The sequence below is a fragment of the Prionailurus viverrinus genome, chromosome F2, assembly GCF_022837055.1.
Source record: "Prionailurus viverrinus isolate Anna chromosome F2, UM_Priviv_1.0, whole genome shotgun sequence".
In the NCBI taxonomy this organism is placed as follows: Eukaryota; Metazoa; Chordata; class Mammalia; order Carnivora; family Felidae; genus Prionailurus; species Prionailurus viverrinus.
In genome coordinates this window covers 46,788,296-46,814,995 of record NC_062578.1, presented here as the reverse complement: position 1 = coordinate 46,814,995, position 26,700 = coordinate 46,788,296, and the positions used below count along the sequence as shown (strand labels likewise).

Below are 26,700 nucleotides of genomic sequence, written 5' to 3'. Positions count from 1 at the left end.
TTTTCCATAATATCATCATCTATTTCACCTGTTCTCTCCTCTGTTTCTTTTATCTTTGCCGTTACTGTCTTTAGTTTATTTTGTGTCTCATTTATAGCATTTCTTATTCATCATGACTATTTCTTAGCTCTTTAGTCTCTGTAGCAATAGATTCTCTGCTGTTTTCTATGCTTTTTTCAAGCCCAGCTATTAGTCTTATGACTATTATTCTAAATTCTTGTTCAGATTTATTGTTTATACCTGTTTTGAGAAATTCTCTGGCTGTCATTTCTTGATGGATTTTCTTATCAGAATTCTTCTGTTTCATCATTTTGGCTAGGTTTTTGTCTTTTGTGTGTTTTAATAGCTTGTTATGTGTCCTGCACATACTACTGCAAGTACTCCTGCAAGTACTACTATATTAAAAATGGGTCATACACTGTCCAAGGCCTGGCACTTCAGGAAGTGTTTTTCACAGTGCGTTGTGTTTCGACTGCTCTATCCAATTGGTCAGTCCTCTGCAAAACTCCTCCTTGCTTGTAGTGGTGGAGCGTTTGGACCTTCCACCAGGTGTGCTTTGATTTGTTGCTTGAAGTAAGCCTGGAAAAAAGGAAAGGGGGGTGGGGAGCCTGATCCCATACAAAGAGAAAGACAAAAGGGACAGAAAAAAGACCAAGCAGAGAATAAACAACAACAACAAAACCCAAAAACCTATAAGGCTTAATGCAGAGAGAGAGAGAGAAAGGAAAATAAAGGAGACATAGAAAAGGTGTAAAAAGAATAGAGTAAAAATGCCTAATTAAACAAACAAACAAAATAGAAAAAAATTATATATATAATAAGATTTGACCAAAAACCAAATCAGAAACTATGAGCCTGATTTCAAAAGAAAAAAAGGATAGGGTAGAAAGAAAAAGAAGAAAAGCAAAAGACAGACTAACACACAAAAACGCAAGACAGTGGTCTGTTGGTGCCTGGGACCAGTGGCTGTGCTCCTGTGGAGAAGGGGCCATCTGGTTGGCTCAGTGTCAGTCCTACTCCAGTAGGTGAGCAGTTACCAGGCACAGAGGGGCAGGGTTTGATGTAAGTGTCCCGCCTCCACTGGGGGAGCTCTGCTGCTCCCTGAAACCCCACCATGTTGGCGATGGGGATCGAAATGGCAACACCCCAATCTCTCCTCCCCAGACTGGGTGTTTCAAACCACACTGTTCAGGCAACCCTCACAAGTAGCGTGGGCGGTCAGCTTGTCCTGCTCCACGGTCCCCTGTGCCTCCTAGGTGCTCGGCTGGGATTCAAAACTCGATGTCTTAAAGGGCCCTACACCAACTGGATCCTGTTTTAGTATAGCGCCACTCAACCCTGCCGATAAAAGGCCTTTGGCCGGTGCCTGCAGGGTCTTTTGTCCTTGGGGAGGCAATACACCCTCTTCCCACCATACTCAAGGGAGGGGTCTGTTCTCTCCCAGTGCACCTGGGAGCCCCTGAGATCGCTGCTGCACCCTGGGGGTGGCTCCCCTCCCCCACAGGAGCACACACATGGCAGTGTCAAAGAAAAGTCACGCAGTCTGCTGTCCACAGAGGTGTTTCTCATGTCCTAACACAATACCACAATTCCAGTCTCCCGGTCCCTTTTGTCTCTCCACAGAAGGGGTTTGCTCTCCTCTGTGCCTACTCTGATAAAACAGAGATCTCCCCCAATTCACATACACACACCTCAATCTGGCCAAGCCGTCTCCCTCCACCTATGGAGATCCTTCTGCCACTCTGCAGATTGATTCCCTGGATGTTCCACGTGATTTGACCTCAGTACAGCTGTGTTGGAGGGAGGAGGAAAATCCCAGTCCCCCTACTTCTCCACCACCTTAACGCCTCCCTCGAGGTCCTTTTCTGAAGTGTAACAACCATTTAGACTCCAACCAGCCTGAGCCTAAGTGAATTAGAAGAAGGTGCTAGAAACTGCACCTAGAATGTAGCATAGAAGAACTTTTTTTTTTTTTTTTAAGTAAAGGATAAATTGAACATTGAGTTTCCAGCACATATCTAATAGGAAGATAGGGTTGAAAAGCTCTATTTGAAGAGAACTCGCCAGAATTCTAGAAAGGCATGAGTGCTTTACATTACAAATACATTATGAATCCCTAACATGATAAATAAATCCTCCCACGTAGACCTTAGTGAAACTGTAGAACATTAAGCAGAAAGTGAAAATTTTTAAACCAAACAAAGAAAAAAAGACATTCCTACACAAGAACAACAATTAGACTGAGGCAGACATCTCCTGGCCATAATAGATGCCTGGAAGCATTAGAGCGAGAGCTTCAAAGTGCTAATGCAAAGTAACTAGCAACTACAGCCTCATGATCACCTCAAAAGAATAAAGTCAAAATCGAGCCGTTTGCAAATTTGCAAAGACTGGGACAGGTTACTGCTCACAGATCGTCACTGAAAGAAGTGGAGAAGTGAACTTCAGCTAGAAAGAAGAGTGAATCCAGAGGGGAGGCATGGGATTTTTTTGAAAAAGAATATGATTGATAGGGGCGCCTGGGTGGCTCAGTCAGTTAAGCGTCCGACTTCGTCTCAGGTCGTGATCTCACAGTTCCTGAGTTCGAGCCCCTCATCGGGCTCTGTGCTGACAGCTCAGAGCTGGAGCCTGCTTCCGATTCTGGGTCTCCCTGTCTCTCTGCCCCTCCCCCACTCATGCTCACTCTCTGTCTCTCTCAAAAATAAATAAACTTTAAAAAAAGGAAACAAAGGTAATAATGAAAGAGATGGTAGAAAAAAAGCCAAAAAAAAAAAAAAAAGAAAAAGGTAATAAATAGACAACACAAAATAAATGGTGGATATAAGTCCAAATACATTAGAAATCATATAAAATGTAACTTGATTAAGTTCACTTATGGGAAAAAATTCTTCAAAACAGTTAAAAAGGAATCTAGTTTCCTGCTGTTTACCAGACATGCATGTAAGACAAAAGCTATACATAAAGGTTGATATAGAAAAATATTCCCCCAAAGTTATAAACATAGAAAGCTAAATAATGTCAAATGTTGAGGCAAGAAACATTAATAGGAATAAAGAAGCACATTAATAAGTCTTCCAGGAAGATAGAGCAGTGGTGCATGTACCTAAATATAGTCTCAAAATGTAATCCAAAATTAGATGGGATTACAGAAATAACTGATAAAGCCGCAATTCCTGGGGGAAAATTGTAACATTGCTTTCAGAAACTAGTATATCAGATGGCAAAATATTGGAAGAATGTAGAACATTTGCACAACAAAAGTAACAAGATTGATGAAATTTATATCGGGAGTAGAATCCTGTCTTCAACTAATATTCATACATTCTTTTCAGATATATATGGCACATTAACCAAAAGGAAGTCAATAAATTTTAATAAATTCTTGCCCAAAGGCCCATTTTCTTTTACCGCAATGCAAATGAATTAGAAATTAACAAAAAGTTTTTCAAATCCCATGTTTGGGTATTTCAAATGCATTTCTATGTAATTAATAGGTTAAAGAAGACATCGCAGAAAAAATATATTTAAACAACAATGTGAAATACTACATGTGAAAGTCAGTAGGGTCCAGTTGACACTTCAGTGTAAATTTATAGATTTAAATAAATTTGTTGGAAAAGTAAAAGTGAGTTAAGGGTACAAATCAAGGTAGAAAAAGAAACCACAAAACTTAAAGTAGAAAAAATAAATACATAACAAATTAACAAAAGAGAAACCAGAACCAGAAGCAATAAAACAGCAGAGCTGGTTCTTTAAAAATTAAATATACAAGGGTGCCTGCGTGGCTCAGTTAAGCGGCCGACTTCGGCTCAGGTTATGATCTCCCGGTTTGTGGGTTCAAGCCCCGCATCAGGCTCTGTGCTGACAGCTCAGAGCCTGAAGCCTGCTTCGGATTCTGTGTCTCCCTCTCTCTCTGCTCCTCCCCCACTCATGCTCTGTGTCTCTCTCTCAAAAATAAACATTAAAACCTTTTTTTAAAAAACTAAATATACAAACTTCTATCAATAACAATCTAGGAAAGAAAAAACAAGGAAAAGCACACACACACACCAAGAAAACCACCGGAAACAAGAAAGGAAACAATACAGATATAATAGGGATTTTTTAGTCATGAGAGTATATAATGAATAACTTTATGCCAATAAATTTGAAAACTACAAAGGTTAACAGTGGCTGTGGGTCATGAATTTGAAAGTGACTTAGCTGAATGGTTTAAACTCGGAGTGTTTCAGTCAAGATTTCAGCCTGGGCTAGTCATCTGAAGGCTTGGCTAGGTCTGGAGGATCTTTTCCAAGGTGGCTCACTCACGTGACCGTTGGCAAAGAGCTTCAGTTCCTTGCTGTCTAGTGACAATGCTTCATCACACAAACCTCTGTAGGACTGCTTGGGTGTCCTCATGACATGGCAGCTGGCTTTTTTCAGAATGATCCATGAGAGAGTAAAGAGGAGGCTTCATTGTCTAATTTATGACCCATCTTGGAAGCCACTTCTACCATATCTATTTGCTAATAGTGAATTAATAAGCCCATACTCAGGGGGAGGGGATTTTGACTCCTCCTCTTGAAGAAAGGTGTAGTAAAGAATTTGCAGGCATGTTTTTAAACTAACACACTGTACTTATGTAAGTGATACGGTAATTCAACAAAGAAAATTCAAGAGAACCTATAAATGTATTAATAGAGTTAGTAAGAATTCAGCAAGGTTGCTGATGTGAGTCAACACACATGTATCAGTTTCATTCTTAGTACTAGTAATAACAAAACTGTAATAAAGACCTCAATCATAAGCAGAAATAAAGACAATAAGTTATTTAAAAATAAAATTTGTAAAAGATGTATAAGACCTTAATGGAGAAAATTATAAAAATGTATTAAAAGGTACCAACGAATACCAAAGATACCAAAGAATATCCAGATATTCCATGTTATCTGGGCATGACTTGTAGTAAATATAATTTCCAGTAAGGTTTCTGTCATGTTATCTGGGTATGACTTGCAGTAAATATAATTTCCAGTAAGGTTTCTGTCATACATGACAAAATAATCCTGACATTCAGATGGGATAGAAAATGGCAAACAATTGTTATAATGTTTTTGAAGAACAAGGTTGGGAGACTTGCCACATAAGATACCAAGAACTATGATGAAGCCAAAGCGATTAAAACAGTGTGATATTGGCACATGTATATCCCGTAGACTATTAGAACAGAATAGAGACCTGGCAACAGACATACACAGACAGAAATTTGTTGTATATTAAACTACATTGTCCACTATTGTGTCTATTTAAATTTTAAATGTAAAGTGCCTAGCATTAATAACTACAGTGCTGGTTCTCAGCATCCTGGTGTGCTAGTATTTAGTGCTGTTTTTAAGTATTTTTCATGATACATTTTTGTCGAGCTTAGCGTTATTTTTTAAAACCTTTAAGTATTTATGTCTTGGGACATACCAAGGGAATTATATGAAGAGTCATGTTGCTATTAAAACTTGAGATCCTTAGTCACTAACCACCCTTTCTCACATTGGTCACAGCGACCTGGTAGGTCTCTGGGCAGTCTGTAAAAATAGTTTCTTAGGAAACTGATATAGGGATTTGCCAGCCCTATTCCCATTTCTGAAAGATTCTCTAGAACTCTGAATACATAGACTTAAACTGAGCCAACTCATGGATCTGCCGTTTTAACAGGAGATGCTTTCTGTTAAGCCAGGTCTCAGTCGGAAAGAAGATTGCTATAATTCATTGTCCCTTTCACTTGGGATTACTATGCTGTTGAACAAGCTATCAGGACCGCTGACTCAGCTGTGCCTTAGAATATTGGCATTTCCCACATCTTAGGTTCCTAAGTGGCATCACGAGAAAAGCCCCAGCCAAAACAACTTCTTCCTGTAATCCTTATTTTTATCCTCACAAACTGGCCTAGAAAATTTAGGGGAAAAAAGTCCCTATTTCTCTTTCTTGAACCTAGAGTCATTTCTAAGTATGTCACTCTCTACTTTCTTTTCTCTGGGTATCAGAAGATGCCTTCCCACAATAGGTTGCCTCCAGTCCAAAGAAGGGGTGGCAGGAAAGGAAACAAAGGTTTCCTTTAAAGTCTCAGACACTTCTCAACCCTTTACTCGCTTCCTACCAAAGTTCTTAACTTCAATTCTTATTTCCAGTAGGGAGAAATAGGAAATGCTTCACACCCCAAATGGTGGTCCTTTTTTGCCTATAAATAAACATGCCATTTTTAGAGGCTATTTGGTAAGTTGGTTCCTTAGTCTCTCTTCAGTTGGTTTTTCATTGTGTCTCCTTATTTACCAGGGCCCCTGGAAGTTGAAATGAGTCGGGTAGGATGTGGGTCTAATAATGTGTAAGGAGCTCTTGCATTTTAAGGGTTGTCTTAGGCCGTAAATGTAAGCAGTATGGAGCTCTAGACTACGGTGATTCATATAGCTTCACACGCAACCAGAGGACACCTCAGAGATGTCTACTGGATCCTCTGTGGGGTTGCAGGGTATAGGGAGGGCCTTGTCCGCCCTGTGTCACTAGAATGGGTATTTTGCACGAAGGGTGCAGGACATGCTAGCACCCATCTGGTGCGCAATGTAAAGCATTAGGTGCAGACAGATGACAATAGAATTGTGGTAAACATTATGTTGTGTAGATGATGTATGTTTTATTTTCACTGTGGATCCTGAATGGAGCTAGAACCTTGAGAATAAGGGCTGGTTTGTAAAGTAGCCTATGAAGTTACAGCCTCTCTGGTTCTCAGTATCCTTATCTGTAAAATAAGGAGATTGGGTTGAATAATCCTGCATGGGCCTCCTGGCTGTAGAAACCTCATGGAAGAATTTAAGTTTCTCCTGAGAACACTTGTGCCTTCAAACTATTTGATGTGAATCTGATTTAAATTTTGTGAACTATTTAGAAAATAAAGAATAACTTACAAAAAGTTGTAGTTCCCGTATTTTTTAAGTAACACCAAATAAATGAATAAGTAGGAACATCACTTTTTTAGCACTTCAGTTTTGTGTAAACGAAATCTGCTATGGTGGGTTTGAGATTTAGATTTCTGAATAATCCTAGAGTCGTCATTTATACTATTAATGTACTTTAATTTTACTTTAAAAATTAATTTTTTAAATTGAGGTATAATTGATGTACAGCATTATGTTAGGTAAACTTTTTTTTAAGAGAGAGAGGGCACGAGCGGGGAAGGGGCAGAGAGAGAGGGAGACACAGAATCCGAAGTAGGCTACAGGCTCTGAGCTGTCAGCACAGAGCTCTAGGTGAGGCTCGAACTTGTGAACCACAAGGTCATGATCTGAGCTGAAGTCAGACGCTTAGCTGACTGAGCCACCCAGGCGCCCCTAAACTTTTATTTATTTTTTTTTTAATTTTTTTTTCAACGTTTATTTATTTTTTGGGGGGACAGAGACAGAGCATGAACGGGGGAGGGGCAGAGACAGAGGGAGACACAGAATCAGAAACAGGCTCCAGGCTCTGAGCCATCAGCCCAGAGCCTGACGCGGGGCTCGAACTCACGGACCGCGAGATCGTGACCTGGCTGAAGTCGGACGCTTAACCGACTGCGCCACCCAGGCGCCCCCCTAAACTTTTTTTAAAAAGGAACATTGAGCTTCATCCCAACTCTGAATTTTCACTAATTAAGGATTATTGAGAATTATAATGGTAAGTAACGGTGAAATGAAACAAAGAGAGGGGTGCACCTGGCTGGCTCAGTCAGCAGAGCATGGGATTCTTGATCTCAGGGTTGTGAATTTGAGCCCCACGTCGGGTGTAGACATTACTAAAAATAAATAAAGAAACTTAATTTAAAAAACAACTTTAAAAAAAATGAAATGAAAGAGAAACTTACAAACACTCCCTCTTGCTTTATTCTCGTCCTAGATGCTAAAGTTGCAGTTGAAGCCCAGGTGGGCCACAAGGTGGCACCATTAGGTCATATAAATAAAGTGCTGCTATTGTAGATAAAACTGATATTTTTAAAAATCACTTTATTACAAAAATAATACATGTGCATGAAAGACTTCAGATTGACTTCCCAGTGCTTATTTAATATACTTATTATATAATTACAAAATATAAGCTGAAGACTTCCTATGGGGGAAGGTCCCTTGCTAAGCATTTTAAACAGCGTAAAATTGGCACAGTAAAGATTTTGGAAAATACTGAAAAGTATTAGAATAGAATAAAATATCCAGGATACCAGTACACCCTTTGGAAACCATTAATTTTATTTATTTTAAGCCAATATCTTTTCAAAAGTTGAATTGTAACTAAATTTTAATAATGCAAAACTATAAGTAATACAAACATCAGAGGAAATATATATCGGAAATCCTTATTTGGTGTTTTTTTATTTTCTGATGGAGAAAGAGAAGGTTAGACAAGCATTTTCTCATTATCCCAATGAGTAAGAGATATTTGAGAATAATGAGTCCAGGAATTTAGTCACTTCCTATAAAGTAGAAAATATTTCCAAATATTTTGTGGTTGTTTTCTCACACTTAGAAAGGATTATTTTGAGATGATTGCAAAGAGTTAATTCATAATGTATGGCTGAATGTTTCCTGTAAGCATGTGATCAATACTTCCTGTAAAGAAACATTTCCAGGTATTTATTGGGTTTTTTCGCAGTTTGAAAACTTTACTTTGCATGAGATGTTTGAAAGGAGTTAATTCAGAGTGTGTGGGCTAGACTAATGTTTCCCTTCATGTAATCTTTGAGGAAAAAGTTTCCAAACTATTTCATTATATGGAAAAGAATTTTATGAAACCAAACTTAATGCCATAGGTTTTTTTGCCCATAAAATGAGGATAATGATAATACTTACCTTAATGGTTTATATGAGGATTAAATCAGGTATTCCAGGAAAAACACTTAAATAGTGCCTGGAATGTAATAACTTAGTAAATGTTAAATATTTTCTATCTCATATTGCTAAGCAGTTGCTGCATAGTAATAGCAGACATATAAATAAATCCTTGGTTTTTTTTTATCAGTGAGTTTTCTTTCCTAAGAACCTCTACTAAGTAATACCTGATTAGCCTACTTCCAATTATTATATGGACTTAAAAATAAAGAACTGGCCTCTAGTAGCATTCTGTAGTTCACACATTTCAAATCAACCTCACCTTTATTGCATTAATAAGGCTTTAATTATGAAGTAATTGAAGAAATGACAGAATTAAGAATTTTATTTTAGAGAGAGAGTGTGTGCATAAGTGGAGAGCGACAGAGGGAGAAGGAGAGAATCTCACTCAGTCTCACGACCGTGAGATCTTGACCTGAGCTGAAATCAAGAGTTGGAAGCTTAAGTGACTGAGCTACCCAGGCGGCCCAAGGATTTTAAATAAATCAAATTAGTCTTGGAAATACCACAAAATTACATATAAAGTAAAAATGTATCTGTAGCAGATCCAGATCTATCTTAAAATTACTCTTTGAACTTCTGTCAATTATTTTTGAGACTCAGAAGTAAAATTCAGAAGGTTCTACTTATAAACTTCCTCCTTCCCATGTTCTTCATGGTGCTGCAGTATCCTGAAAGGGTAATATTCTCAGTCCTTTTTAAAAAATTTATTTCCATGCTTTCAGAAGAGGGCTACCCTTTTCCTTTTTTGAAGCTCAAAATAAATATCCATATATTTTGCCTTTATTTTGGACAGATACCTCAAAGGTTAAGAATTGAGATCCTCATCATATGATCTATGAGAATTTATTTCCCAGGGTCTTCTAAGACAGCTTCCAAAAAAATGGATATACAAGGATTCTATAAAAGGGATCCTAACTAAAGTGAACTGTAGTTTAAGATTAACGGAACAGCAGAATCTTTGAAGTTTTATAGTGAGTAAAGCAAGTGTTGCATCAGGATTGCTGTCAAAGTAAAACTGTTTGTTCATAAATTAGACTAGTTCCACAGCCAGATGTTATAGCCAGATCCACCTGTGTCCCATCTTTTAAGTACATTGCCTGTGAACCCATTATGATAGTCAAATTTTGACCAGAAATGTTATTTTAAAACTCTCTTAGACTGTTTTGATTGGCTTAAAATGTCAGCTTAAATGTGTGTAATGGAAAAATACGGAACAAAAGTTTTTTTTAATGTGCTAAGGAATTTAATAAAATTATGGAAAATTATTGAATGTAACCATTAAAAATTAAAAATTAAGAATTGTTTTGGAAGACTGGTAACATGGAAGTATGTTCACAATACAGTAAGTAAAAAAGTTTAACATTTGTATTTAGAGTATGAATTAAATATATATTCATACAGAGAAAAAAGGCTGGGGGATCATAGCACCCACCATAGTAATAATAGTTATTTTTAGTTGGTAGGTAGCATTATGGGTAACTTTTATTTTCTTCTCTTTGCTCATATTCATATTTTGTAAAAATTTATAACAAAATGTAGAATTAGTCATAAGAAAAAATGTTACCTTAAAATCTTGTTAAGATGAATTTGAGTGTATATCCCACAAAGAATTCTTGGATTCTCCCAAGTTTAGATTTCAAAAAGAATGTGCCAGGCACTATGTCATCTACAAGGATACACAGATCAGATCCGTTTTTTGCATTCTAGAGACGAGTTCTGGCAGGAAGTTTTGCAAACAGTTGTGAACAAACAACTAAGCTTTGTATGAACCATTTTCTACTGATTTTCTTAATTGTGTAGAGGTGGCACGGCCTATTCGAGATATTGCAGACTAAATTTGAAGCCACTTCCAGCAGTGCGGCCTTAGACTCATTAACCTCTCTGAGCCTTGGAAATTATTAAGAGCACTCTATTAGAGAAACATAGCTATTGAAGATAAGCAGACAAGGAACACATTATTAATGTTTTGGGAAGGAATTAAATTTTTGTTACAATTTTTACTTGGACAGAGCTAGATTTCTTTTAGATACGGCTTTTTTCCCTTGCCCACTATCTGTGGATCTGTGCAGCGCTTGGGTTTTAAGAACAGTCATTCTAAAGTGCTAGCAGTTTGGATTTAATGACTCCATTGGAAGTTCTTATTTTATGGTTCTTTGAGGTTATTTTTATATTTTAAAACAACTGTATCCTTTTAAAAGGTTAAGAATAACCACATGAGGTATAGAGAATCCAGATTTGGGTTTCCATTTGCTGTATACCGCTCAGTTTTAGTACTTCCCTCTGACATTAGAAAATGTAGGCAGTCAGATCTGAAAATGCGTCTCTCTCCAGGTATGCCATTTTTCCTGTGCATTTTGCTGAAGTGTCTGCTGCTTTGATCTCTGATCAAAGTTGCTATGTAAGCATAATGTCAGTCCATTTGAACCAGGAATGTAGCACTTAGTCTTGCCTTTTCCCAGTGGCCTTTCAAAATGAAAAATAAATCAATACATTATGTATATATATATTGGATATAGAAAACCAATTTAAAGTTAGGTTTAATAAGTATATATTAAAATACAACAGATTTTCTCCATTAGTTCTTAACCATCAAGAATACTATCTTAAAGTTCTATAGATGTGATCCAATATTAACAAAAGAAAAATATAAAAGAGAAAGATTATTAACTAGAACTTTCCATCAAGACAGTGACTCACATGCTTCCACTAAAACCTCCTTATTGTTTTGTTATTTGGATTGAGACAAGCACTGTGTGGTGCTGGGAGCCCTTGTTACTGACACCTAGGTGACTACCTCATCCCAAAGGATGAGTGGCTCCAGCCTCATGAAGTCTCTTAGGTGGTGCCACAGAGCATGGAGTTAGGAGTTTTAAATGTTAGGCCGTGCCAGCCCTTCAAGACTTACCCCCAGAGTCCTGCTTTTCACAGTCCCAGGGAATTAGTCTCTGAACCAGTCACTGTCTCTCATGGACACTAGGAACTAGGAACTAGGCTGTGGTGAACAACTAGAGGATTTGGGGGGGCTTGAGTGTTCCCACTGTTGACCATTCCTGTGGATTTTTCCTCTGCCAGGAATCCCTTCTCTTTTCCTTTCTTGGAGGCCTTTACTCCCCACTAGAGGTCACCCCGTTGCTGGACGGTGCTCTGTTACCAGGGGATCAATGTTCAAGGCTCCACACAGGCTCTCTTCAGTACAGTAGAGAACTGTCTCCCCAGAGCTGTGCCTGTCCTTGGGAGGGGCGTAACTATTATCTTTTGAGTGCTTAAGTCATACAACTGACCCGGAGTCCAAACCTAGGCAGTCTGGGTCCAGATAGCATTCTGGGTGAAGTAGCCAAGTTCTTTTAACAGCCTCTGACAGTAAAAAACTGCCTCTAGAGTATTATACACTCCTAACAGTAGTCCTTCAGGAAAGTCAGACTGTATCTTGTCTTTCTCCCTCCTGCTTTCCTACCTTGAAAAGAAATCTTCACTATGCTCAGCTTTTACGTTCATTCACAGGGGAATAGACTCAGCCGTCTGTGAATCTCAAAAGATACTAGTTCCCTGTTCATACTCACACATTAGTGTTTCTAACTCTACTTGTGGAATGGTTCTTATTACACACTACCTTTGGTAAATACCAGGACCCCTGTGAATGCTTGGTCCAGCAAACTCTTCGATAAATAACCTCTTAACTGTCCTGGTTGCCTGAGTCACCCAGACAGATGATCCCAAAGAAGACCTTACATTCTTTTTGTTTGTTTTGATTTTGGTTTTGTTTTGTTTTTTGTTTTTTGCATGGGGACAATAGGTACCTTCAGACTCAACTGTCTTTTGTCCAAAATCTTTAAGCCTCCATACCAGCAATTTGCACTGCTGGCCATTTATCCTAGAGAAACGAAGACTTAGGTTCACATAAAAATATGTACCCGAATGTTTTAGAAGCTTTAACACCCCAAACTGGAGACAACCAGATGTCCTTTGAAAGGTGAATGGCTAAACAAGCTGTGACACCCTTGTCCTTTGAAAGGTGAATGGCTAAACAAGCATACCCTGGAATGCTCCTCAGATACAGAAAAGAATCACGCTATTGCTATACATGACAACCTGAATGAATCCTCAGAGAATTATGTTGAGTGAAAAAAACCAACCCCAAAAGGTTACATACTGCATGGTTCCATTTATATAACATTCTTGAAATGACAGAATTGTAGAAGTAGAAGACAGGATAGTGGTTTCCAGGAGATGAAGAGGGTGGGGGTGGGAGGGAAGTAGGTGTGGCTGTAAAAGGGCAATATGAGAGAGCTTTGTGGTGATGGAAATGTTCTGTATCTTGACTATCAGCGTCTGTATCCCAGTTGTGATATTATACTGTAGTTTTGTGAGATATTAACACCAGGGGAAACTGGGTAAAAGTACACAGGATCTCCTCGTATTATTTCCTACAACTTCATCTACAATTATCTCAAAAAGTTTAATTAAAAAAAACCTTTAGTCCTCCTCACCCCTTGAATAATAGTTAATAGATGTTCTCAATTTTATTCACTTTTATAACTTCCGGAGAAGCAATAATAGATTCCTAGTGATTAAGGTCTAATTGGGGTCCAGACATTTTCTTTCAGGTTTCAAGTGTAATTAGGTCTAATGCATTTGTATGATATTAACTTTGAGATCACATAAATAAATCTGTAATTTGATCAAATGTACTGTCTTACGGGGCTTGTCTTCAAAAGAAAATGGCAGAGGCATTGTCTTTCCTGTGAATTTAAAGGAACTTTCTTGTGAATTTATTTTTAAGTTTTTATTTAAAGTCCAGTTAGTGAATATACAGTGTAATATTAGTTTCAGGTGTACAATATAGTGATTCAGCACTTCCATTCAACACTTTGTGCTCCTCACAAGTGCATTCCTTAATCCCTATCACCTATTTCACCCTTCCTCCCCACCCACTTCCCTCTACTGACCAAGAAAGTTTAGGAACTTCCTTGTGAATTTAATGGGTCATTTGAGGGGGTAACTATATAATCTATAATTCTATCTCCAAATGAGAAGCAAACTTTGTCCTTTTCATAGTGTGAACCCTACTATCTTCAGACTAACACCTGCACCACTTTAACTTTAAAAATCAAATATTAGAGATAAGCTCTAGTCATGAAGATTCAACCCCCAGTTGTTACAATAAGAAAGTAAAGATATACACTGTGGGTGAACTCAGAATTTTGTTAAAGCAGATTGATTAAGTGGCTCAGTAATACCAAGTTTGTCTAAAATGGTACATGTAATTTGTCAGTCCTCATCTTCCAGCCTAGCGCTGATAACCCTTATGATGCAAACTGACTTATGTATTTAAATGGAGCTTCAAAAAATACCATTAATTATTCCCATATAAGTTTACTTAAAGGAATTTGATAACAGCATGAATGACCTCTAAAAGCTTAACCTGAATTTCAGCCTGAGCTACAGATTTGAGATTTTGTACTTCTATCCTACCACTTAGTGTAGTATCTGCCATATTTGGGGCATATAGTAAATGTTTAATGAATTAACACTGATATGCTGTGGACCATACTGTCTGTGCATGACCCTACTTCCATCATCCCTCAAGAGTAGAGTCCAGTGGGGCAGACCAGGCACTCGAGATGTCCCTGAGTGCAGAGGGGAAACCTGAGTGGGTCCCAGCAAGAGCATAAAGGACAGGCAGCAGCATGTTTCAGGAGGAGCAGAATCTGGTGTATGGCAAAGATCGCAGGCAGATTTGAGCCAATTTTTCTTTCACATTGAACAGCAAAAGGGGCAGGGGACAATATCGTGGGCAGATTTAAGTACCGGCATTCAGGATGGATTAGAAATATTTTTCCTTAAATATATCCTGTTTGGTTTAAATATAAGTATTGATTATTTTTACTCCCTCCCCCCCCCCTTGCAAATAGCATTTTATTTCTAAAAATGCTTTTGTGTGCTACTCTGAGATCTAGCCACCATTTATAATGTGAAAAAATGCATTCTGAATTCCAGTTACTTGGGGTGAATTTTCTGAGCCCAGTTTGTCCTCTACTGACGGCACATAATTTGATTCTTTTTCTTTTATCTTTCTGACCATGCTTTCTTGTTTGTGGGCGACAGAGCCTCTCCTTAATAAGTCCTTCAGTTCTCCCGTTTCATTACTTTATTACTTGTTATTTTACCAGCCTCACAAATTGATGCCTTACCCATAGATTTTCATAGCCCCACTAGTTTCTCTGTTTGATAAAACAGCTAGACTTTCTTCATGTCACACCCTTGTTATAACTAAATTTTCTATTTACTGTAGATCCTTGCCAGCACATTTCTGGATATTCTGTTGAACCTTCTTAAGATTTCAGAGAAACTGCTGGGTGACCACTGAAAAAAAAGATCTAATCTTAAGTTTTACGTGAGTATTTTTCTACTGTCGACTTCCTCATAATATGTGAAAGCTTTGATGCCTTGCTTTATGGCAGATTCAGTTATGTGATCAAGATGAAAAATGTTATCTCTCATTGACCTTATTAAATCTGGGGGCAAAGTTAGTTTCTCAAGGACACAGAAACACTCACAAAATGCACCACACTTCTTCTCACTTAAAAAATAAACAAGAAAGGCTTTTTTTTTTAACTGAGCCAACATTCGAAAGAATCCCAAGTGTTTAAACCACAAGAATTCGTACTGTGTTTGAACCAAAAATACCAAGTAGCTTGTTTTTCATTGTCTATTCTTACAGAATTTAACCAAAACACATTATCTCTTGAAAAGCTCTTGATACGTGATATTTTACTTTTTAAAAAGTTTCAGATAGCTTTTCCTTTTTTATGATAATAATCCAGTGAATACTATAGGGGAAAATAAGGAGGTTACTGTTCAAAGAGAATTCTTTTTTTTTTTTTTTATGTTTTTATTTATTTTTGAGACAGAGAACATGAACAGGGGAGGGGCAGAGAAAGGGGGAGACACAGAATCTGAAGCGGGCTCCAGGCTCTGAGCTGTCAGCACAGAGCCCGACGTGGGACTTGAATTCACAGAGTGTGAGACCATGACCTGAGCTGAAGTCGGACACCCAGCTGACTGAGCCACCCAGGCGCCCCCAAAGAGAATTCCTGACTATTTTAATGAGTAATTTCTTCTCGACAGGATACTTTCTTTAAAAAGTGTTATATAGTGGCATAATCTTAAGTTTATTTTATCTTGATCTCTGTAATTCTTAATCAGAAGCAGATTTCCCACTTATTTAGAGTTATCCTTAACAACTGCTTCTTACCCTTTATATGTAGTGGGTCATTAAGTTGAGCTAATGCTATTTTTCTGTCCCTCTCCAGTGTGCTCCCTTCTCTCTGCCACTGCCTTAGATCGGGCTGTCATCATTTATTCCCTAGATTTCAACAGTGACCAGCTGATTGATCTCCCTGTCTCCAACCTCGAATCTAGCCTCCAATCTAGCCTCTCTCCCCGTTGCCAACAGGGAATTACTCTTTCCGAAAGACTGATATCATGAGACCATGCCATTTCCTGGGGTTGAAATCCTTCAGTGACTCCTTATTAAAATTCAATATAATAACCCTTATTATAGAGTTGTGAGGAAGATTAAACAAAATTTACTGGGAACCCTGGGTGCGATGCCTGGCTTGGAGCAAGCCCTTAGCGTGTATTAATGTTTCCCCTTGTTACAGGGAACCCATGGAGGCAGCGGAGCTCTAGTGGAAAGTAACCTGTGTCTAGAGGGACAGAGGCTCTGCTGGGAAACCAGGATAAAAGGAGAAGGGGCCAAGAATCTCACCAAACTCCGTAGCCATGCTTTCTTGAATCCCCTTGAGGTTAGACAGAAGCATAGATTGGTCTAACATCCAATTCCATCAGTGTTCCAGAAAGAAAGACTTTGTCTGATAAATTACAAGGCAACCCTGTCTGTGACTCAGCTTTTGTAACTGTAGAGGGAGGAAGTCATCTCTATAAAGACATTGGTCTCTGCCTTTGTGTTTTCTTCTTTGGGTTTGTTTTCTCTTCAATTTCTTAGTAAGGTTTCTTTTGTCAGGCTTTAACTTTTTCTTAAAGCAACCAAGAGGGGGCCAGTTAGAGAGACACACACACACACACACACACACACACACACACACACACAGACCAAGAGATTGCTGGGGCAGGGAAGTATCAGTGAAAGAGGTGTGGACACACTGGTGAAGCTGGGAAAGCTGAGTTACTCAGATGGATGAAATTTAAAGTGGAGACAGTTGGGATTGCTGCCTTTGCCCTGCCTCTCTATTCCCAGACAGACCTGTTTTTTTTTTCATCTCTCAGTTTTCAGGAAATGGGAATTTGGCAAAATCAGGTATTTAGATAACTACAGAACAGAGCCGAATAGGATCGATGCTGTAAGAAAGACACTCTGAGTTGATTCCATGATATTTCCAATTTTTAAATTCAGTTTATTGCTCTTCCTAGCTTTTTTCTTTCTATGAAAATAGAGGTTTGTGCTATAGATACAACACTTAGCAGGTCCTTATTGAATGTGAATTAAGTTATTTCATTGTTTTTTTTTCATGCTGATTTAGTTAACTTTTGAGCAGATAGTTTTGTTTATTTAGAGTTGTTTATTTAGAGTTGTTATGGAATATCTCAATTATGATAAGAGGCAAATATGTGAAAGAGGATTTTTTTTTGTTTTAGGTAAGAAATCTCTATCAGCAGTAGCATGTGTTTAAAGTTTAAGGATAATGTTATATATGTCTTCTGACAATGCAATGAATCTAAATCTAAGCCATTATATCTTTTTTAACTTTGAAAATCTTTCTTAATCTTTTTACATAATGAACAACGAAATAGAGCTTTAGAATAATTCAATTGCGGTTTTGATTGAATGGATATGAATAAAAGGCATTTTAATGGAAAATAAAATATAATTGATAACTTTGTTGTTGTTTCTGTTTGGTGAGGTAAGTTATTAGAGGCAGGAGGCCAAGAAGGATAAGAAATAGTGCTTTTCTAAATGACTTCATTGTCTTGATTTAGTTTGGCTTTACTGAATCTCACTTACCTCATATTTCGTTGCAGGCATATTCCATCCATCACATCAGAATAATGTCCTACGTTTTTGTAAACGATTCGTCTCAAACTAATGTGCCCTTGCTACAAGCCTGTATTGATGGAGACTTTAACTATTCCAAGCGGCTTTTGGAAAGTGGCTTTGACCCAAATATTCGTGACAGCAGGGGCAGAACAGGCCTTCACCTCGCAGCAGCCAGAGGGAACGTAGACATCTGCCAGCTGTTGCATAAATTCGGTGCTGATCTTCTGGCCACAGATTATCAAGGAAACACAGCTCTTCATCTCTGTGGCCATGTGGACACTATTCAATTCTTAGTTTCCAATGGGCTCAAAATTGATATTTGGTAAGTTCTCTGTGGTTTTTGAAGTCTAGTCATTTCTTTCCATTAGGTTGTCAACCAGTGGTCCAATCTCAGAGTCTGTTGATTCTGCTTTCTCATTGATCAGCTGCAGTGACAAGTTCAAAAAGGCATTGAGGACAAGGTAATCTTGTTAGGGGAGTGAGGAAACAAGAGGCTGACTTCTGGATTTATGCGGAAGCAGTGCAAGCTTGTTTATGAAAATAGTGGTGAGGTTCTGCTAACAACTGTGGTGTGAGACAAGGGAAAAAGAAGAAAAGAACTGACATTTGTTGAAAATCTGTTATGGACCGGGCACTGTGTTTACGTAACGTTAGCTCATTTAATCCTTAGAATGAATAGCTCTTGAGGTAGGTATTATCCTCCTTTTACAGATGAATTAGTTGAGACAAGAAGAGTTTAAACAAAGGCAGAGGGCACACAGCTGGAATTTGAACCTTATGTGGTTGCTTTAGACTTTTGTTTTTAATTCTTAGACTTTTTGTAATGTATTTTTTTGCTATAAAATATAAATGTCAGATAAGAGTAAATCTAGAATCTGGACCTTTCCAATTAATTTCTAAGAAGCAGCTCTCTTTTTCATTTATTTATTCTCATTTATTCACTTTTACCTGTATATTCTTCCTTTTTCCCTATAAGAAAAAAAATAGGTGAATTCAAAATTCAAGTTCTAGTTCAACTATTGGTTCTGCACTGCGCTTTAATTTTGAGTTAATTTGGCCTGTGCCTTATCACTTAGATATACACAAATGGGTACTAACAATACAGTCCAGCTGTTACGATAACCTCTTTATATGTATGAACTTTTTTAGCAATCATCAAGGTGCTACACCCTTAGTTCTGGCAAAGCGCAGAGGAGTGAATAAAGATGTCATCCGATTGCTGGAATCTTTGGAAGAACAAGAGGTGAAAGGATTTAACAGAGGAACTCACTCAAAACTGGAGACCATGCAGACAGCTGAGAGTGAAAGGTACTTACGATATAATTTTTTAAGGGGCAAGCCACTTTAAGTCCTTAGATCTTTTATGACAACTTTGTGAGCTTTCTATTTATTTGCTTTCAAGTACAGAGCTTTGGTACTTTCTTTGAACTTTATATAGGTCCGTATGGCTCCAGATTACAATTGAGAAGCTGTTAACAGAAAGGACTACGTGCCCACATGCATGTAATGTTCTGTTAGACCCGTGCAAGGAATCCTGCAATATTGTCAGCATAAGAGAGAAGAGGTAGTTAAGAGCTGCGTATTAGGGAGGGAAGCAAAGAGTTTGAGAATTTTAAGTGCAGGTCACAAACAGAATGGAATTCAGAAAATGGGGAGAAAGATAAGGCTCAAAACTTGGACAGTATTAGAACTAAGACCAAAAAGGCCCTTTCAAAGGCAGGAAAGGAGTGCTGAGGACAAGCAAAAACCGGAGGAGGGAAATTAAGATTTAACACACAATTCTGTAATGGGAAAATGAAAGTGATTCTCCCATGAGTTGAAACAAATGAAATTTGGGCTTTTGTAAGAAACTGGGGCTAAGATGTGGTGACTGACAGGGTCTTTAGTGTCTCATCGTTTCTCATCTAGAAGCAGTTTACAGTACAGTTCAGGGAGCTCTGAAACTCCTGGCCCCACTGGCTCATCAGGTAAAGTTAGTAGGCCAGACTGAGTTGTACTAGCATGGGTTTTAGTTGACTGCCATGGAGTTTCAGCCATCCAGATGCTACAGGGTAGGAAGGATGATGCACCTACTATCGTCCCCTCCCAAAATTTTCAAAAGAATATATTTCAAGGGCCCTCATCAGCTGTTGACCCAGTAGCTTGACTGATCTGGACTGGGAAATAGGATAATATGGTCCACGTAGACTGCTGGGGTCATGGTTTCTGTGAGTGCTAATGGAATCATCTCTATTTCTTATAGTTGACCCTTAATTTGATTCCTTTGTACCCACGATTGCTTTCCCTCCTCTTCATGTGCTGGCTGGTGTACTCTGTGGGAACCATTAATTCCACTCTCAAGCTTAGGACTATTTGTTTAGATACTTTCAAGAACTTACTGCTGTCCAGAGTAAGTTTTACTTCTAGAACAGCACATGCTGCTCATGAGTTATCACTGGAAGCTGACAAGTAGATAAAATAAGCAGGAAGTCCAAGATACATTGAGATACCTTGACAAGCCCTTTTCTCACACCTTTGTACCCCGGATTGACAGAATGCTATAAGCAACATAATAACATTGAGTTATCTATTATTTGTTAAATATGCTCTTCCAAGATAACTTGAAGTTTATTTTCACAAATACTTTAAGCTTCTTTGCCGTGAAAAATGTCCAAGAATGTGTTTCTGCTTGGTATATTTTGGGGACCTTTCTTGCTATATTTTGTTAATAGCCAGTTTCTTGGCATCTTCTTGTCAGAAGTATACTTTTAGCTTTATTTTGCCTCAGTTGTGATTACTTATTAGCTAAGTAGTACGTATAATTAGTCATTTGAGTGGCTCAGTATGAAATATTTACTCCTGCTTTTTTTGCATACCTGTCATTTCCTTTAGTATAAGGATTTGTATTATTTATAGCATTGTGTAAAGCCAGTTCTTAAAAAATTGAATTTTTTTTTTTGATGTTTATTTTTGAGAGAGAGCGAGCATGCACATGCAAGCAGTGTAGGGGTAGAGAGAGAGGGAGAGAGAAAGTCCCAAGCAGGCTCCATGCTATCAGTGCAGAGCCCTTCTTGGGGCTCAATTTCACGAACTGTGAGATCATGACCAGCCGAAATCAAGAGTCGGACACTTAACTCCATGAGCCACCCAGTGCCCCCAAAGATTGAATTGTTTTTATTTTTTATTTTTTTAATGTTTATTAGAGAGAGAGAGAGAGAGAGAGAGAGAGAGAGAGAGAGACGGAGCAGGAGCCGGCGAGGGGCTGAGAGAGAGGGAGACACAGAATCTGAAACAGGCTCCAGGCTCTGAGCTGTCAGCACAGAGCTTGACATGGGGCTCAAACCCATGAACTGTGAGATCATGACCTGAGCCGAAGTCAGACACTCAACCGACTGAGTCACCCAGGTGCCCCCAGAGATTGAATTATTAATGCTTGTACTACCTCGTTGCCCTATCTTATTCCTGCCCCTCAGTATCATGGTAGACATGTGGTGGTTAACGCTTAAAAAGCTTAAAGGCAACATCGTTGGTCATTAGAAAAATGCAGAGCAAAGCCACAGTGAGTTACTACTTCATACCCAATAGGATGGCTGTAATCAAAAAGATGGAATGACAGCAAGGATTGGCAAGATGTGGGGAAACTGGAACCCTCATACATTGCTGGTGGGAATGTAAAGTAGAGTAGCTGCTTTGGAGAGCAGTCTGGCAGTTCTGAGAAAGTCACACTGAGTTACCATATGAACCAACAGTTCCACTTTAGGTGTATACCCAAGAAAATTGAAAACATACGTTCACACAAAAACTTGTACATGAATGTTTATAACTGTATTAGTTATAAAAGCCCAAAGGTGGAAACCACCTAAAAGTCCATCAGCTGATAAGTGGATAAACAAAATGTCATTCATGCATCTAGTGGAATATTCCACCATAAAAAGGCCTGACATACCATATATCAATATGCTACAACATGGATGAGCTTTAAAACCATGCTACATGAAAGAAGCCGGTTAAATAAGACATAGATAATTCCATTTATATGAAATGTCCAGAATCAGCACGTAGGAAGTAGATTGGTGGTTGCCAGGATCTGGTAGAAGAGGCAATGGACGGTGACTGCTAAGCGGTACAGAGCTTATTATAGAGGCGATGAATATGTTCTGAAATCAGTGGAGATGGTTGTACAACTTCGTGAATATACTAAAAACCACTCAATTGTGCAACTTAAAAAGATGAATTTTATGATATGTGAATTTTATCAATAGAAAAGGTTAAGGAATAAAGCTTAATGGGATTGGCTAGCACATGGCATTGTGGCAAAGCTGTGTGATGATTAGCAGAACATGAAGCAAGTTTTGAATGTACCTAGCATTTTCCATTACCCTTAGGGTTCTCTGAGACAAAGCATAACTAAAGGGCCCATAAATCAAGATGGTGAAAAATATTTTCCCCACTCCCCCATAGGTCCTAAGCTTAATGTAGTCATTTTTTAATTTGTGAGCATAGGATGACAAAGACAGTGTTGATGACACACGTACAAAAAAAATATTATGTACACACATACAGTAGAAAGCATTTCACTGGATAAGGTCACCCTAGGAAATTCTGATTGGCAGAGCTTCAATGAGCTCCTAGAGAATGCCCAACTAAATTCTTATTTTATACCCAACATCTTTGAGTATGAGATTATGTCAACTTGGACATAGTCAATAAATTTTGGATAAGTCAAAATTAACCTGTCCTGAACTTCTTTATCTATTTATGGTATTATGTATTTAAACCTCCTCAAAGTTCCAATCTTATTTTTGAACTTGGTTTTTTTAAATTTTTGTGTTCTGGTAGACTCCCACTGAAAATGTCCTTTCTTATTTAGAAAATAAACATCTTTTCATATATAAAGAAGAAAAGCTTGGATGTCAGGCAGACTGGTCAATTAGGAAGTCAGCTTCCTATGATTCTAGAGAAGACCTCTAATACTAGTAAATGCTGAAGGACCTCTGATTAAGTATCAAGAAGTAAAGTAAAATTGTAGGTTAGATAAGAATGCCGGTTTTTGCATGATGAACCAACCGGTTTTGCATGATGAACATTCTTCCATTGTTCTATACCCAGATAGTTGGAAGAATATGAAGAGAAGGGGTTGAGGACGGGTAGTAAATGACCTTTTATAAGCAAGAGAGAGTTGGCACATATGATTATGGTCATTGTGGTTTTAATCTAAATGCTACCCTGTTATTGGGCCTGTATGTTGTGACATAGTTGTGGGTGCTAATCCCTTTGAGCTTTGAATTCATCACAGTGTGGCCTTCCAAATACCAAAGTCAGATATCCTGTTTTCTACTTATAGGGGTCATATTTCTCACTGATAGAGTTCTGAAAACCAGAATCAAGAATCTGTGTTTCTTTGTTTAGTGTTTTCAGAGTTTATTTATTTTGAGAGAGAGAGCACGTGTGCACACCCGGGGGGAGGGGCAGAGAGAGAGGGAGAGAATCCCAAGCAGGCTCCACACGGTCAGCGCAGAGCCACACATGGGGCTCTATTTCCCAAACCGTGAGATCACGACCTGAGCTGAAAGCAGGAGTCAGATGCTCAACCAACTGAGCCACCCAGGCGTCATAAGAATCCGTTTTTATGGCACTTGTGCTACTGTATTTTCAATTAGATTCAGCCTTTATGCAGAAGTGAAATAAACTTATTTTGTATTACTGTACCAGATAGAACTACAACCAGTAGGAGGAAGCTATTAAGAATTCCGTAATGACTAGGCCTGTTCAGATGTACAACAGACTGAGCTAAATGTCCGTTTTTAGAGGATTACAGTTAAAAGAAGAAATTCCTTCATTGGTCAGATAATTGAACTAAATAAATGATAATTTCCTTTTAACTCTAAGAGTCACACACTGTATATAAAATGCTTTTTTAGATTTGCCCATCTTGACTTATTTTCATTAACATGAATTCTCAAGGTATGAATCTTTGTTTTGAATTCTAAATTTAAAGTAACCAAAATTTGGTTACTTAGATACTGTGAGTTTGAAACAACTCATTTTACAAACTTCACAACTTCTGCTTGGGGGAGCGGTCGGGTAAGCATCCCTTGATTTTGGCTCAGGTCATGATCTCACGGTTTCATGAGTTCAAGCCCCACGTCGGGCTTCCTGCTGACAGTGTGGAGCCTGCTTGAGATTCTCTGTCTCCCTCTCTCTCTTTGCCCCTCCCCCTTTCTCTCTCAAAAATAAACTTTAAAAAAATAGACTTCTGCTTAGGACCTTTTCATTAGAAAATGATTTTTAACTCTGGCTCTGCTGGATACTAAACCAAGAAACATAGTCATTGTGGTTTAATTTACAGTCAAAGGTAGACTGTGCAGATATATGCAGATACGTACATGAGTATCTGAATGTGTGCGAGTAGGAATAGGTCAGTTTTCTTCTTATAAGTGTTGTGTCCTGTCTTTTCTAAGTTACGTGGCTACTGTTGTATGTCTCCAAAATGGGTGGAATGCGTTGTTCATGTCTCTTTCCTTTTTCTTTGCTCCTTTCACAGTGCCATGGAAAGCCATTCTCTCCTCAACCCCAACCTGCAGCAAGGGGAAGGAGTCCTGTCCAGCTTCCGAACCACATGGCAGGAGTTTGTCGAGGATCTGGGCTTCTGGAGGGTGTTGCTCTTGATCTTTGTCATTGCTTTGCTGTCTCTTGGCATTGCCTACTATGTGAGCGGGGTGCTCCCCTTCGTGGAGAACCAACCTGAACTGGTGCATTAAAGGGGCTAATGGGGATGAGGCCAGTGCCTCAACGTTCTGAGTTTCTCAAAAGTTTTCTCTTAGGCAAGGCAGTGAGGCTGTACATTTTTTTCGTTGTGCATTTTTAGGTGTTGTAATCCTTTTTGAATAACGTAACGTTTTCATTTGAACTAACCACATACCGTAGTCAAGTATACTTCATCCTAAAGCTACCTCTGACTCAGCCTGACTTGTTAGGAAAGCCTTCACATAGCCTTGTTTGATAAAAACGTGGAGGTGATTGAAGAATGAAAGACAAAGGAAGAGACTAGGGAGTCCTTGCTACGGAAACCTTACCCTGATTATGGGACCAACTCAAGTGAGGTGTTCAAAAAAAAGGGTTTTCTTATATGATTACTTTTTGTTAGTTGGTTGGTTTTGGTTTTATTTTTGCAAGAGTCCCCCGCTTTTTTTTCTTTTCATTTTCTGGGAGTAGGGGAGAGAATGAAAGATTCAGCTTAAAACTTGTGCTTTTTTCACATAGCAAATCAGTATTGCAGGAATCTGTTTGGTTTATTTTAATATTTTCGAGTCTAGTTACAAACCAAACAGAACTTTTGAAAATGAGCTGTATTTTCTTCAAAAACGATTGATTTGATCATATATTTATTTGTTTATAGGGCAACTTTGGTTTTCTTTTTTGTAAACTGCTTTGCTTGTTGTTAATGTCTGTGAAAAAGAGAACTTGAGTTCGTTTTGTCCACTTTCCAGTTTCCCCTAATGTTTACTTCAAAGATCTCCTGTTCATGAAAAACATAGTCAGAAAACTCTTTTTCTACTTAATAGTCAGCAGGTAAAGAGGACTCTGACACATGTCGCTGTCACTGTAATTCTGTAGTGTTATTATTGTGAAAAATTCAGCTCTACAAGCTAGCTGTGTTGTCACAGCAGTCTCATAGTTTACAATCATTTCACTTTACACGCAGTCCTGTTTAGAGGCCCTGTGAGAATTGTTGTAACAGTCCCATCCATGTCAGTAATTCTCTGATGCAGGAACGGATGTAGCGTTTCTAAGTTGACAGTGCTGAGCACTATGTGCTGGGTGCCATAAACTCTTTATGAATGGCAATACTGGAGAAATTGAAATCTGGTCCCCAAACTGTGTTGCAGCTTTCAGCAGTATGTCTGAAGGTCTCTTTTGTTTGTTAACGATCCTGTTCCATATAAATCATATTCTTGAGTTTTTAAAAAGTATATGAAGAGTTCCTAATTATTCATTGAGTATAGTCAGAAAACTGTAGTGAAAGAACTAATGGTTTTATTTTTTAGAACAAAGGCATCTAAGCTACTGCTAATTGAATTGTCGCTAGAAGTAGAAATTATAGTTTAGAATAGGATTGGTATTTCTGTGATTCTTGTTGCTTCTTGATATTTTCTCTTGTATTTATATATGTAGGATTAGGCATTTTCTCTCATGTGGCTTTATCCTCTCTTAAAGAGCTGTTTAAAAATTCCTGATTTAACGGACTGCTTCAGGATCAGCTCACAGAGTCTTGTTTTTAGGGTAGAAACAAAATAAATCATACTTGGTAAAAACAGCAAAAAAACAAAAAAACAACTGGCTTTAGAATGGAGAACACTAGAACTCAAAATCAAAGTATACTCAGAGTGAAAGCTTTGGAATTTTCTCTATGTTTGTAAATCTAAATAGATATGCAGAATTGGTTAATGTGTGTGTACAGATACTGCATTTTTAAAAGATTTTAAGTGCTGATTTCTTTGTATTTTAATCTCTGCATTCAGCATTCAGTAATACTACCAATAAATGCATTTGTAGTCTCTTAATCACAACCCATTTTCTTAGTGTGTCATTGTCTTTTAGGGCACTTTGGAATACGTTGCAATTGCAACCTTTGAAAAGTTTTTTTCAAACCTGATGTAATAGGTATATTCAGTTTCACATAAGTTTGTCTTGTAAAGGCTCTGAAACTAATTTGGGTGAATTGCTTGTGGATTTAAAAGTGGTAATAACTGGGGTGCCTGGGTGGCTCAGTAGGTT

At 38.2% G+C, this 26,700-nt stretch overlaps 1 protein-coding gene across 2 annotated transcripts in view; it reads left to right on the top strand.

Annotated features, from left to right (window-relative positions):
- ANKRD46 (ankyrin repeat domain 46) overlaps positions 1-26,489 on the top strand; it is a 41,828-nt gene extending 15,339 nt beyond the window's left edge. The window contains exons 2-5 of one of the 2 annotated variants that reach the window (XM_047842207.1): positions 15,178-15,279; positions 17,928-18,265; positions 19,093-19,251; positions 24,467-26,489. In XM_047842207.1, the coding sequence (XP_047698163.1) occupies positions 17,955-18,265; positions 19,093-19,251; positions 24,467-24,683 (687 nt within the window). In that variant the 5' untranslated portion in view covers positions 15,178-15,279; positions 17,928-17,954 and the 3' untranslated portion in view covers positions 24,684-26,489. Of the gene's footprint in view, positions 1-15,177; positions 15,280-17,001; positions 17,206-17,927; positions 18,266-19,092; positions 19,252-24,466 lie in introns of those variants that run through there. The other variant, XM_047842206.1, reaches the window with a different exon arrangement.
- Positions 26,490-26,700: the final 211 nt, after the last annotated feature.